The following is a 15,434-nucleotide window of genomic DNA, read 5'->3' on the forward strand; positions in this document are numbered from 1 at the left end:
ACATGGAATGTAATAATCATAACTAATGTTTTCGTTAATGAAATTTTCGTTATCTTAGAATGAGCCCTTCATATCTACATACAGTAGGGAGCGGGTCCTCTTCACGGAGTCTGCCGTGTTTCTACAGTAGCCCAGAACGGACAAACCAAACACTGACTCCAGAAAAAGCCTTTCACGTTTTTTATGTCACCTGAAGGCCACCGTAGTCGTCCAACGCGCTTGTGAAACTGCGGTAACGCGAGCCTCAGAGTGCAAAACCGTGGTACCGCCAGCCACGGTCTGACTGCTGCGGCTCATAAAGTGGTGTTATTATGGTAAGAATGGCCTCTGAGTGAAGCGAACGTCCTACCCACGGTTTTGCACTTGGCGGCTCATATTACCACAGTCTTGGAAAGGGAGGTATGAGCGGAGGCGTAGTCAGCTGCTAGATGCAGCCAAATCCTACACACAGTCCCTTCATTGCTATTTTGTAAGTACATAAATAAAAGAATGTGAGGAGAGGTTCGTCATCAGTTCGCATTATCAGTCTCTGCTGATATCAAGTTTTAAAAGTGAACCGCAACAAATCGCAAGCTTTGGGCATAGTGCGTATAATGTCAGTCTTGGCCAGTGTATTATTACTCTATTGCACTGTGTTAAACATTATGGTCTGTGTTCTGTGAAGTGGCACACAAATAAGATATGCGATCATTCATTCTGCACTCATAGCAATGCAGCATTTCCCTGGAATCCTAGCATGTGTGCCAGCGCCTTCCATCTAGCTTTTCTTTAGGGATTCCTGAAAAAGGCCATTTAGCAATAACAAGCTCATTAAAATGAACTGCTCATGTTAAGTGTTGTGGACTGAGCACTGTATTAGAAATGTATTATATCAGGATAAATCCCTTGAGATGTGTCATCTCTTTTACAAGGTAGTTCCAAACAAACAACTCATAAAACAAATGGAAAGCAGAACAAGAGACCCCGTTATATAACACAATAATGACAAAACAAACAAACAAATAAACTACATAACTAAGGGAGGAGAAAAAAAAGGAAAGGAAGGAGTACATCCTTAGACTAGACACAATCAACCGGACCATGGCCAGACTCTTAACAGAGAGAGGAACAGTGATGGCATTACTGAAAACATTGGCATCTGTTTTAAGATGAGAAACATTTTTAAATAAACGAAATTCTGACAGAGAACGGATATTTCCAATCAGAAGTAGCCCGAAACATAAAAGCTGCTTTTTTTTACCATCTTCTTTAGATACAAAGGGGGACTATAAAGAGGATCTGATCAGAGCATCTTGGTGAATAATTTAATGTATAAGGAAAAAAAATAGTTTTAGACAATAAGGATAGTTAAAGTTAATGCGTTTAAAAGTAAATTGGTACCAGAGAAATTGATGCTAGGGATCTACCTGATTGTGTCTAACATCAATGCAATGGTATGTGTAAAAAAAGAGCACCCTAGTATAATTCTGCAGTCTGTTCTTTATAACATTGAGGGGGCCGAGATCAGTTTCAGTTTTAGTGTGTGCTCTCTTTTGCAGATGCTCAACGCCATCCAGCTGTTCGGTGCCAACCTAGACGACTACCTGCACTTGCTGCTGCCTCCCATTGTCAAGCTGTTTGATGCCAATGATGTACCGCTGCAGGCCCGCAAGTCAGTACTCCACACAGCTGTCCCTGTGCTCATGTAGTCGTGGTTTTGAATTTAGTGAGAGGTTAAAATTCATTCTCACTGGATTTCACACAACGGTGGATTTTATTGATGTGATATTTTTGTATCATCTCCTAAATCTGATTTTGATTGTGTATAAACACTTGCGCCACAGAAATAGGAAAAAGAGTATCGATACTAGTGCTATGATACCAGAAGGAACAGGGTTTCACTGGTAGTATTCTTTAACCCTCTGATTATGATATAGGTGTATATTATAGCCATTGCCATGCTCACTTATGTCTCAAAAGTTGTTGTAACAGTTTTTGGGTTGATACCATTTGTTACATTGATTTGGTGCTAAATTTTACTATTTTTTACCACTCGAGAATTGATAAAAAATGATCAATAGTCCCTCCAAAATACCACATTAAGACACCAAGATGTTGAGGAACACCATAGAAAAAGCCATGCTGTGATTTGGTATCAAAAACTTTTGACATTTGGAGATGATTGGAAGATTTGGAGAAGAACTGCATTTTTCGGCAATTACATGGCGAGCACTTCTGTTCTGGAAACTACTCAGAAACCCCCTTATTGTCAGTCTACCTAGAAAAGCCATCCATCCTCTGAATGCCCTAGGTCTGTAGTTTGTGGTTGTAAAGTTTCATGAGGCTGTGATTATCATTATCATAATTGTCATTTTATACAGTGAGGTCAAGTTTTAAAAAGTCTCAGCTTTATGGTGATACACACTTTATGCAATTCCTAGACTGTTTAGTGACCCCAGTATGCAGAAATATTCAAATACACCATTTTAGAATAGGTGAAAATAACACATTTATACTGCATTAAAAAAAACAGCATGGTTTGTGCCCCAAACTGCATGTGATTATCATAAAGTGGGCATGTAAAGGGGAGACTCGTGGGTACCCATAGAACCCATTTACATTCACATATTTTGAGGTCAGAGGTCAAGAAACCCCTTTGAAAATGGCCCTGCTAGTTTTTCCTCGCCAAAATTTAGCCTAAATTTGGAGCGGTATTTAGCCTCCTTGCCAACAAGCAGTTGAAATAGAGTAAAGTCAGTCTCAAGGGTTAAAGCATAACATTTTTAGGTGCACTTTTAAGTCCTTTGGAGCAGGTTCTGTCTCTCTGTCCTACTCTGTTCTTGTGTTGATCTGTTTTTCCTCCGTGTGGCTCAGGGTTGCCTTGGAGACACTGGACCGGCTGACAGAGTCCCTGGACTTCACCGACTACGCTTCACGCATTATCCACCCGATTGTTCGGACACTTGACAGCACGCCTGAGCTGCGCCCCACCTCTATGGACACCCTGTCCTCGCTGGTGTTCCAGTTGGGGAAAAAGGTAGCTATAGTTGTCCCCGGGGCTCACTTTAGATGTAGCTATTATTCAAAACAGTGCTTTCAGCCTCCCTACTGCTGGCTTCACATGAACAGCATTTCGGTAACCCTTAACCCCCTCCCCCCCTAGTCTTTATTACCGGTGCTTCCTGCCAGACTGCTGATGTCATTGACCGTTTGGCGGCGGGGGGTGGTGTTTATGAGAGTGGATGAGGTCAAAGTCACCCCTCCCTCTCCCCCCTAAGCACATCCCCTCCCTTTTCCCTAAACCCTCCTATCATTTTCAGGCCTAACCTCAGAAGCACCAGCCCACGTGCAGCCTCGTCTGGCAGCAAACGTGCAGGGGAAGCTTTTGATCTGAGACTCATGGTGGTTAGAGACAAGTGCAGGATACTCACTTATTTGGCTCCTGGCGCGGTTAGCCAGAGGTAGCCAGACTAAACCACATCAAGCACTCATGCACCCTTTTATCTACCCTCCTTCCCTTTCCTCTTAATTTCAGTACCAGATCTTCATCCCCATGGTGAATAAAGTGATGCTGAAGCACAGGATCAACCACCAGCGCTATGACATACTCATATGTCGCATCGTTAAGGTGAGTCCCCCCAATATATATATCCAGGTTTTCTCAAAAACATACTCAAGCAATTGATACTGCGCACATTTCCAACATGTCTCCTGAATTCATTGTTGTTTGCCTCCTGCCCAGTCAGGCCCAAACATTATAACCCTTCATGACACATGGTCAAGCAATACATTACATAATCACAAATAAACAAAGTTATTTTTTTTAGGTACAGTGCATCATAAGCAAGTCATTTTCATGCTGTGTTTATCAACAGTTGTCCCCCAGGAAGGAAATGCCCTTCTACATTCATAAAACATGTTTTGAGGCCGGACTCAACAGTCTGTGGGTGGGCTGTGTGTTTGTGTTTGTGTGTGGCCATTATAGGGCTACACTCTGGCTGAGGAGGAAGAGGACCCTCTAATCTTCCAACATCGCCAGCATCGTGGTAACCAAGGCGACACTCTGGTCAGTGGGCCGGTGGAGGCGGGGCCTATGAAGAAGCTTCACGTCAGCACGACCGCACTTCAGAAGGTCAGAAGGGATCATTGACATTTTTACTTTCTGATTTATACTTCCATAGTGGAAGGAAACACAGTGTTGGTTTCACTGGCATAGTTGTTGACTGCGTTGTGGTTGTGTACAGTAAACAGCCCTGTGTACAAGCCCTTGGTTTATTTGTAGCGATGACATACGGACCAACAGACCGCTGATGAATTAAAGAGGAACACAATGAATGCAGATGCTTCCATTCAGGGCACAAGGGGGTCACTGAATGGTTCAATGAATATGAAGATGAAGTGAATCATATGCTATGGCCTTCACAGTCACCAGATCTCTACCCAGTTGAATCAGGTTTTACGCTAGATATTTTTTTTTGACGGCCAATAGAGTGCTACAGTAATGAGTCGTGAAACCCGAAAATGAGTTAGCATTTTAGCACTTCCGGTTCCCTCGTCTGGAAGTCACTGTTTTTTTTAATGAGTTTTTTTAGTTAGATGCCTGAAATAAAGTCTGTGGTTAACACAAGCTGAAGAGATTTTAAAGTTTTGTTCTACGACATAAAATACATCAATAAATACCACACTTGTGAATTTTGAAGCCTGTATTTGTCTTAAAAGAGTGGCTAAATGAAACTACTAAACGTCATCACGTCGTCCTCCTTTACAGCATCGTTGTGTATACTCGCTCTCATGCGACCGCGGTGTAGTTCGTTTATAGCCTAACGTTAGCTTTTTACTTCTGGCGATTGCATTCACATTTCATAATTCATAAAAGTGGTGTTCAGTTATGAAGATTATCTTGCTGAACAAAACGTGTAAATATCATAAACGTATTTGCCACGGAGCTTATTTTCTGCAATAATCCAAAAGCCAAGGGAAAAATCACATCGTCTTTTTGTCGAGGGAACCCAGGGCGATGCTAACTTCCTGGTTGGCCTTCAAAATGACGTCATCCCTGGAGCACTCTATGTAAGTGATAATGTACAGCAAGCCGGTCATTGAAAAGAAAAAGAAACCCTGACATGGGTCTCTCAACTGAAGGGGTTTCTTTCACAACAATGTCCTGCTAGCTGTACATTATCCCTTATTACACGGCTACTTAAGAAATCAATAATCCGACAGAGTCCGACATCAGAACTGCGCCCATAGCAACGGTCGGCTATACATAGCAACGGTCTGCTATACATAGCAACGGTCGGCTAAACATAGCAACGGTCTGCTATAAAATAATTACAGACAGCAGAACGTCATGATTGACCAATCAGAATCGAGTATTCAACACAGCCGTGTAATAAATGGCCATTAATATTCCAGAATTCCGGCCATATAGAACAACTACTGGGCATATGTTTCAAATTGCCATTTAATAACCTACATTTGACACAACTTGAAAAGAAGTTAAATGAAATAGAGTTGTGTGGCTTGTAGGGCTGTAGCCTACTGATAGATTAAGCTTCATTCATAACGTTGACATTTAAATTATTATTAATACCTTACCGAAAGATTTCGTCCAGTCCACCTTCTCTCCCCCTCTCTGTGTCTCTCTCAAGCACGCTCACACTCACACGTTCGCTGTGAGTGTTTGTCTCAAATCCAAGAGCGAATATTTATTGCAGAAACATAGATGTAGTCATTATTTATATCATCATTATAGTGGCTTGGTCTGGGCCACTTTGTTTGTTTCGCATTTACACAGTCAGCTGGCTGTGTAAGAAGATCAGCTTTACTCACACACAGAACAAACAGCCAGCGGACCGTGAAGAGAAATTCAATGAATTTGAAAAAAAGTTTATTGGATTAGAAGCACAGCCGAGTGGAGGCATTTCAACTTTTGTACAATATAAGTTTATATTTAAGGCTATTTTAGGCTATTTAATATGCTATTAATTTATTTATTTGGCATATTTCCCAACGGACATTTTGATCATTAAATCTGCCAGACAACGACGCGTGATACTGGAAAAAAGACGCTTAACATAAACCCTGAGTTGAATACCTATGAGGGATTGACGTTAAGACTGACGCGTTACACAGCGCTCTCCACCACCGTCATCAAAACACCAAATGAGGCAATCTTTTGGAAGAACGCTGAAAAACAACAAGAGAAAGTGTCCTCATTTGCCCTCATATTTTGTGGAGACACCAATGCAACAATTCAGTGCAGTCAGGATACCTGTGTCACGCTGTGTCAACTGTGGTGTGGTTGGTTTTCAGTGCAATGGAAACAGCAGAGTAAAAGGTGTTGTTTAAATGGATTTTGTGTTGTAGGTTTGAAGTTTTCCCAAACTGCAGTAAATTATATGCAATAGGAGAGACGGTTGGAAAACATTCTGGCTGCTATCATTCAGGGTGTAGGCTAGACTTCTTATTGACGGCCAATATGGTCGTTAATATTCCAGAATTCCAGCCAAATAGGACAACTACCGGACATATCTTTTAAATAGCCATAAAAAAGCCCACATTTGACATAACTTGAAAATAAGTTCAATGAAGAAGCGCTCTAAAAAATATAATAATAGGCTGGTCGGTCCGATTTCAGCGTTTGTCAAATTCTAAATAGAGTTGTGTGGCTCGTAGGGCTGTAGCCTACCGAATAGATTGAAGCTTCATTTATAACGTTGACATTCAAATTATTATTAATACCTTACTGAAACATTCTGTCCAGTCTACCGTCTCTCCCCCTCTCTGTCTCTCTCTCTCAAGCATGCACACACTCACACGGTCGCTGTGAGTGTTTGTCATAATAGTGGTGGACCGTGACGAGATATTTGCTGAATTTGACAAAATGTGTGTTGGATTAGAAGCACAGTGGATGTTTTGAATTTTAATCCTATTTGCACCAATTTGCCTACTTTAGCTTAAAACTTTTGTACAATATAAGTTTATTTTTAAGTCGAATACCCATGGGGGATTGACGTGCAGACTGACGCGTTACACGTCGCCCTCCACCGCTCTCCACCGCCGACATCAAAACACCAAATGAGGCAATCTTTTGGAAGAATGCTGTTCCATTTGATGACTAGTAGCAACCAGATTTATGTGTGCATCTCAGCCAGATCGTCCCACACACATCAGCTGTGACACTCAAGTCTGGAGAAACTGTGTTGCTCCCACGTAGTTCCCAGTGACATCTGAGATGACGGATTTCTGTCTCTTCGCAGGCTTGGGGTGCTGCCAGGAAGGTGTCCAAAGACGACTGGCTGGAATGGCTGAGGCGCTTGAGCGTCGTCCTGCTCAAGGAGTCGTCCTCTCCAGCGCTGCGGTCATGCTGGTCACTGGCCCAAACCTACATCCCTCTCGCCAGGTCGGCTTTACCTCTCTAGCTCACTTCCTCCCCCCTCTATCCCTTTTTTTCCATTGGTAGCAACCATATCATACTAGCTTGTCACAAAGGAGGCTAAATAATGCTTCAAACTGACCTCAAGATATGTGAATGTAAATGGGTTCTATGGGTACCCACGAGTCTCCCCTTTACAGACATGCCAACTTTATGATAATCACAAGCAGTTTGAGGCAAGTCATAGTCAAGTCAGCACACTGACACACTGACTGTTGTTGTTGCCTGTTGGGCTGCAGTTTAACCATGTTATGATTTGAGCACATTTTTTATGCTAAATGCAGTAAATGTTGTTAACTGATTTCCAGTAATAAATATATACATATATTTGCATAAAGCAGCATATTTGCCCACTCCCATGTTGATAAGAGTATTAGATACTTGACAAATCTCCCGTTAAGGTACATTTTGAACAGATAAAAACTGTGCAATAAATTTGCGATTAATCGCGATTCAATATTTGAATCGATTGACAGCCCTAATAAAACATTCACATAATTGACATGTTATCGCGGAGACTTAGAAGAATTTGAAGCTCTGCCTTTGTGCTTCACATCTCTATTGTTAGTGTTAGCGGACAGCCACCATTGAGCAAAGCAGTGAAACATCAGCTGTTGTTGAGGATCTGCTCAATGCACAGCTGCTCAGTTACCAGCAGCACAAGACTGGCTGCATTAGCTACCAGTTTTCAGATATGACTGCATGCAACTGTAAATGTGAAGCAGACTGTTATTGACAGATACTATAAATACTCTGTGATCAAAGCTATAAAACAACATGGCACCTGGTTTACAGTGATCCATTTTACAAGCTATAGAATAATCTTGCTACTTATTGATGTGCTGGTCTCCCAAAGCCTGCTTCTACTAAATAGCAACATTTTAATCTTGTGTCACACACTGTATATCTTTGTTTTTATCTTTTTTTTTGTTTTTATCTTTGTCTTTTGTAAATGCTGTTTCTGTGGTGCACAGGGACCTGTTCAATGCCGCCTTCCTGTCTTGTTGGTCTGAGCTGAGTGAGGACCAGCAGGATGAGCTCATCCGCAGCATCGAGCTAGCTCTCACCTCCCAGGACATCGCAGAGGTCACACAGACTCTGCTCAACCTGGCAGAATTCATGGAGCACAGTGACAAGGTTAGCGTTGCACCTCAGCGGCTACATTAAACCACAGAATCACGGCGATACAATTTAGACTGAAGCACATGTCAATTTTGTCGAATTTTGTCGAATTTTCCAAATTCAAGTTTTGATATTTTTAACATTTTAACCCTCTGAGATCCACAATAGACCCGTTTTTGTCTTTTTTAGGGGGGTGCAGGGGGTGTTTAGGGGCAGATAGCAGGTCAGCAGTAGATGTCACATAGAAGTGGTGTACATCATCTGAAAGCTGAGGACCTGGAGATTAATTTGAGATGCAGCTCAACACTGTCAATTTCTTCTAGTCATTAATCAGAAATAAACATGAATTAAGTAATTAATTGATTAATTAAAATAAATTGTGAGCATGTAAAAGGGCTTAGAACATTATGATGGTCATTCCCATGCTCACTTATGTCTCATAAGTTGTTGTAGCAGTTTATATGTTGATTTATTTGTCACACAGATTTAGTGCTAAATCTAACCATTGTTTACCACTCAAGAATTGATGAAAATGATCAATAATCCCTCCAAAATGCCACATTAAGACACCCAGACCTTGAGGAACATCATAGAAAAAGCCATGCTGTGACTTGGTAACCAAATCTTTTGACATTTGGAGATTTCTGTAAGAATTGTATTTTTCGGCGATTGGATGGTGAGCACTTCTGTTTTGGAAACTGCTCAGAAACCCCCTTATTATCAATCTACCCTATCCTCTGAATGCTCTAAGTCTCTAGTTTGTGGCTGTAAAGTTTCATGAGGCTATGATTATCCTAGAGGTCACCACAGGTCATTTCATACTGTGAGGTCAACTTTCAAATATTGTTTTTTATTTAGTTTTTTTTTTAGCCTCCTTCCCAATAAGCTAGCATGACATGGGCATTAACGTTTCATATGATATCTGTATCTTCACTCTGACTCTAAAAGTGAACCTTGCTACAGCCTCTGAAAGACAGTAAAGTCGGTAAGGATCGCCCGCAATCCCTCGGGTCTCGGGGGGTTAAAGGGATGATACATAAAGCTTTTCCTGCATCATAGAATTTAATATCCAACCGCCCATCATAAATCTACAGGGGTTAGATGTTATTCATTACTACCAATGACTCAGCTATAACTTGTCCATTTTTGAGCTTTTTATATACACTGTCCAGCCCCTTTATGGAACAAAAAGTGCATGCCAAGTGGCTGTGCCATGACATTACATGCACTACATGATGCTGAAATACCATTTGAAAATAGGCTGTACTTACATTAGCCTCCAGCTGGCAATGCAGCAGCTTAACCTTGATCTGTTTTGATGTCGTCTTTGTGGAAACAACGATGATGGTTCACTTGGCTCTGTTCATTTTAAGGTTTTTCTTTGTCATCAACGTAACTTCACACAAAGTTTGTTGCGTGAAAGCATCCAGTGTTTTCAATGAACGCATCTGCCGGAAAATTCAAACGGTGAACCAGATGCAGAACAGAGTGTATGACCGCAAATAACATAGGCGCTCAGTAAATGTGTCAATGCAAAAAAAACAAGAGAAACCAGCCAGGTGTCCTTATTTGCCCTTGTATTTTGTGGAGAAACAAATACTACAATTCGCATACCTGCGTCATGCTGTGTCTGTGGTGTGGGTACGGCCCAAGTGGTTTTGAGTGCAATGGAAACAGCAGAGTAAAAGGTGTTGTTTAGATGGATGTTTGGAAGTTTGCCTGCAAACTGCAGTAGCTTGTACTTCTCAATGGTTAAAGCGGCAGTAGGCAGAATGTTTTTCAGCATAATGTAATTCAAGTGTTCTGAGAGAAAACGACTTCTGCTCCTCCTCATTGCTCTGTTTTCAGGCTTTAAAAAGCTCCCATGATGGGAGACTTTGGCCAATCACAGGTCATTTCAGAGAGAGAGCGTTCCTATTGGCTGTTCATTCAACGGAGGCAGCTGTCAATCACTCGTGAACTCCGATCAAACGGTCAAACTAGTAATAATGAATCAATATTATGTTACTGTAATGCCTATTTCTGACATAAAATGTCTTCAGAAACATCTTGTAGTGTACTGTTTAGCTGTAAAGTGAGAGAGTTTGCTCCGGCAGGTGGGCGGTGCTTCGTATTTCCTCAACTGATCTCAACATGGCTGCCGAAACACAAACTTTCTCATTTTACAGCTAAACCGTGCACTACAAGATGTTTCTGAAAACATTTTGTGCGAGAAATAGGCATTACAGTAACAGAACATTGATTCATATTTGATCAGAGTTTGTGAGTGATTGACAGCTGCTCAGAGATGGCAAGGCTCCAGCTCGGCTCTGATTGGTTGTTTCCCTCTGGTCTACGAAATCTTGCAGATGCCGTTAGGAGAACCGGAGGACACAGAGGAATATCATTTATTTTCAGATTACCTGTCTCATGCACTACTGTCAGGATATAATAACCATTAAAAATAACTTTTTTTAAATCAGATTTGCTCCAATCTGCCTACTGCTGCTTTAAGATTAAAAAATTAGAAAACATTCTGGCTGCTATCATTGAGATAAAAATAAGAACAGGAACGTAGAAGGTAATACTTAAAACCACAGCAGTGGTTGGAGAAAGCCTTTCAAGATGGCACTTTCTCTCTAGTCCACTGTTTGACCGCACATCTTGAGCTAATTAGTGATGATACTGTTACTATGAGGGCAGAGAGCGTCATGGCTGGGTCATAATATAGGGTTTCAGCAGGGTGACCCCCTGCTGTGAGGCTGCAGTAGAAACACATATAAAGTGTCCTATTCCAACCATTGGAAAGTAGGGCACAAGATGTTTTCTCGGGGCTACCAGACACCCTTCTGCACGTTAACTCAATTGCTACATAAAACTACCTTATTCCAGTCATTCACAGTAATTGCATTATAGTGTGTACGTTAAATAGTGTGACTTTAGCAGAATAATACGATCTATTGATCGTGCAGATAGAGGGCCGTAGAGGTCACAGACAACTCTTCATTCAAGTTTCATTTTATTTAAGGTAATTTTTATACAATGTGTTTCCTTTCCCAGGGCCCTCTGCCCCTCAGAGATGATAACGGCATCGTGCTGCTTGGTGAGAGAGCTGCAAAGTGTCGTGCCTACGCCAAGGCTCTGCACTACAAAGAGCTGGAGTTTCAGAAAGGGCCTTCTCCTCTCATCCTGGAGGCTCTTATCAGGTAGGTGCTCTGAAAAGCTCAGAAACAAATCTTTTTTTTTAAATGAGAAAAAAAAACACGGCCTTTATAAACTGTGAGAAGTTGAACTTTCTTCATCACAGGATTCAACTAAAAAAAACAAGCACACCTTTTTTCTTTACATGAACAGGTCAAATTAAAAATGACATTAACGGTCCGCCTAACTTATTGTTTGGTTGCGTCATTTCTAGGGCTGTCGATCGATTCAAATATTTAATCATGATTAATCATATGATTGTCCATAGTTAATCGTGATCAATCGCAAATTAGTCTCACTTTTTTATCTGTTCAAAATGTACCTTAAAGGGAGATTTGTCAAGTATTTAATACTCTTATCAACATGGGAGTGGGCAAATATGCTGCTTTATGCAGATGTATGTGTATATTTATTATTAGAAATATCAATTAACAACACAAAACAATGACAAATATTGTGCAGAAACCCTCACAGGTACTGCATTTAGCATAAACAAATATGCTCAAATCATAACATGGCAAACTGCAGCCCAACAGACAACAACAGCTGTCAGTGTGTCAGTGTGCTGACTTGACTATGACTTGCCCCAAACTGCGTATGATTATCATAAAGTGGGCATGTCTGTAAAGAGGAGACGTGTGGGTACCCATGATGCCAGTATCTTCACTCTAGCTTTAAAACTGAGCTCGCTACAACCTAAAAATCGCAAGTTGCATTAATGCGTTGAAGAAATTAGTTGCATTAAAATGAATTTGGGTTATTATCGTGTTAAATTCGACAACCCTAGTAGTTTCTCCTTTGGTCTAAGTAACAGTTTAACAGTTTTTTTAATTATATATATATATATAATTATATTTATAGTAAAGTCAAAATCTTGGTAACTTTGAGATCCTAACATAATTCAGTGTCAGTGGAAGGTCTCTTCCTGTTGGTGAAGATTCATCCTCGTCACAAAGATTAGACTCGACAGGTTCCTCTGTGATAAACGGTTATCGCATTAGAAGTTATTGTTTGAAGACAAACATTAAACCGTTCTCTCAAGGTCAATTTTCATTCTAATAAATACACACACACAAAAACTGATATTACACATATCCTCCCATAAGCCTTTGATACCATCTGTCATCTTTTCCATCCCCTATTCTCATCCTTCTTTATTTCTATGCCTTTGGCATGGCGTGGCGAAATCTGTTTTCCAGGCATCTAATTGGACGCTTGCCTCCTTTTCATCTACGAGTGTCTGGACTCGTGTTTCTCAGGAGCCTGTTTTCAATTTCTCAGGAGCCTTGATGATGATGAATGATGGGAGCCGGCACTCTGGTGTTTTCAATATCCCCATCTGGTTCTCACCTCTCCAGGATTTCCCATAAAAGATCTAGAGAGGCTAGTGTGCAAAAAGCACTATGTAAACCCGGCTCTTCTGAGTCGCCGCTGTATTTAAAAAAATTCATATCTGATGCACACTTTTTGATGACGAGGAGGCTTCGTCACCGCTATTTCAGTCCCTGATGAGTCACGGTGTTTGTAGATGAGTGTTCTGTTATTTTCAGGGATTGTTTTTGTTCTCTCATATGGAATCCCAGTTAAAATTCAGGGAATTCAATCTGAATAGGTGACATAACTCACACACATTTTATGAGCCGTAACTGTTATAAATAACGTGTGAGGGGTTTTAAGAAAAATCAAAATAATTAGTTTGTGGTTTGAATGTATTCGCAGGCCACATAGCTTTGGATCGAGCCAGGAAAGTGGTCACATTTTCCCCATTTATCTCAACAACAGAGGGACATTGTTAATTGAGCATTTGGCCTACGGTGTTATTGGTACATTATGCAGTGTCTTTAAATTGACCTGGATAAGTCAATTGTTGCATTTTTATTAAATTTTTGTTGAATTTGACAAGCTGTGGTAGAATGTGATGATGGGACGAAAGCTATCGCGCGATAGATATTCTAAATATCTACGTCTGTAAAAGTAAAATGCTCCTTTTAATTACAGAGTAATGAATTTGGTGGTTCCATCACCACGGTAGCGACTGGGGCCGGGCATTGTTGCATCTGGACCATGTGCTTATGATAAACGTGTAGCCATAACGTTACCGGGCACTATGGAAATGCTTGGAAATGGAATTTTAAATAAAGTTTAGTACGTTCAGATGTATAGAGGGCTGCAAACTGTTAAGCAAAAGCTCATCTTATGTTAGCCATCCAGAGTGGCTTTTGGGCATTATTTTATTTTACTTCTCAACTGCTCGAATGGACTCAATGTACGAGTAGAAGGAGGGTGTGGAGGACACAATAGCAGGAACACTTGTACAATGTAATGCAACCCAGTAGCCTTACAATGTACTACCTTTGTTAACCTTAGCATGTGATTATCATAAAGTGGGCATGTCTGTAAAGGGGAGACTCGTGGGTACCCATAGAACACATTTTCATTCACATATCTTGAGGTCAGAGGTCAAGGGACCCCTTTGAAAATGGCCTTGCCAGTTTTTCCTTGCCAACATGTAGCGTAAGTTTGGAACGTCCATCCTGACAAGCTAGTATGACATGGTTGGTCTCAATGTAGTCTTCCTTAGGTCTTCTAGTTTCTTATGGTACCAATATCTTCACTCTAGTTTTAACGCTGAGCCCGCTACAACCTAAAAATCGCAAGTTGCATTAATGCGTTAAAGAAATTAGTGGCTTTAAAAATGAATTTGTGTTAACCCGTTATTGCGTTGACTTTAACAGTCCTAGTTTATATACATTTTAACAGCAGGAAAACAATATAATGCAATTAAGTTCAACAACATCACAAAATGTAGCCTCCAGGATGACGCTTAAAGGCAGGGTTGGTAAAGATTTTAGAAACATTTTTTTTGTTATATTATTTGAAATTCTCGTTACACCCCGACGGCAATCATTAAATCACATGCTGTGACAAAGAAAGAAAGAAAAAAACACAATATCTGTGGCTGTCACTGGGCTGTAATAATCCGTCCAATCATTTCATCAGGCCCGAATATAACGAGTGGACGGGCTACCGGCCTGTCTGTCTGCGCGCACTCTGCCCGTGCACTCATTACGTCGCCGGAGTCTTCCACAAGCTGCTAGCTTGACAGCTGTGAGTGCTAACATGTTAGTCGATCACGTTCATTATGATATGTTTATGTTCATAATGCTGATAGTGGCTTTGACGGGAGGCCTGAAGCGACGGACTGTCAGTGTTGCACACTTGGTGACTTTCTCTCTAGATTTAGGGACTTATCGAGCTAGTACTGCCGGAGCTACTTTCATTTGAAAAGAGTTGGCAACACTGGGCTCGTTTTTTCCTTTTTAAAAATCCAGTGTACTCTTGCTAGTTTCTCAAGATCGCCCACCCTGCCTTTAAGTTGAATCGACAACTCTGACACTGTCGTCCCCCCCCCCCAGACAATTTAAAGCATATTAACTTCCTAAAGGTTGTATTTGTTGCAGAGCTGTTGCAGTGGATAGCGTTACAATTGACTAAACACAGAGTCAGGATGCTTAAGAGTCTCGTTTTATATCAAATCTGCATTCCAGGTGAAAATTAGGTGAATGTAAGATACTGTAATCACAAGGACCGATTTATAAATACATAATAAATACATTGTGTACACAAATGTGTTTGCTCAGGCTCAACTAAGCCCTTTCAAATATTATAATAACCTTAATACAGTATAATCCATTTCCACACCATAGTTTCTATG

The 15,434-nt window shown here is 40.9% G+C and overlaps 1 protein-coding gene across 7 annotated transcripts in view; it reads left to right on the forward strand.

The window, feature by feature from the left end:
- Positions 1 to 15,434, forward strand: part of mtor (mechanistic target of rapamycin kinase) — a 131,402-nt gene that overhangs the window by 31,080 nt on the left and 84,888 nt on the right. For all 7 annotated transcript variants that reach the window (XM_037771753.1, XM_037771754.1, XM_037771755.1 and 4 more), the window contains 7 exons: positions 1,539 to 1,651; positions 2,854 to 3,016; positions 3,515 to 3,607; positions 3,965 to 4,111; positions 7,242 to 7,384; positions 8,392 to 8,554; positions 11,579 to 11,724. In XM_037771753.1, the coding sequence (XP_037627681.1) occupies positions 1,539 to 1,651; positions 2,854 to 3,016; positions 3,515 to 3,607; positions 3,965 to 4,111; positions 7,242 to 7,384; positions 8,392 to 8,554; positions 11,579 to 11,724 (968 nt within the window). The remainder of the gene's footprint in view (positions 1 to 1,538; positions 1,652 to 2,853; positions 3,017 to 3,514; positions 3,608 to 3,964; positions 4,112 to 7,241; positions 7,385 to 8,391; positions 8,555 to 11,578; positions 11,725 to 15,434) is intronic.

The sequence above is a fragment of the Sebastes umbrosus genome, chromosome 6 (assembly GCF_015220745.1).
Source record: "Sebastes umbrosus isolate fSebUmb1 chromosome 6, fSebUmb1.pri, whole genome shotgun sequence".
Lineage (NCBI taxonomy): Eukaryota > Metazoa > Chordata > Actinopteri > Perciformes > Sebastidae > Sebastes > Sebastes umbrosus.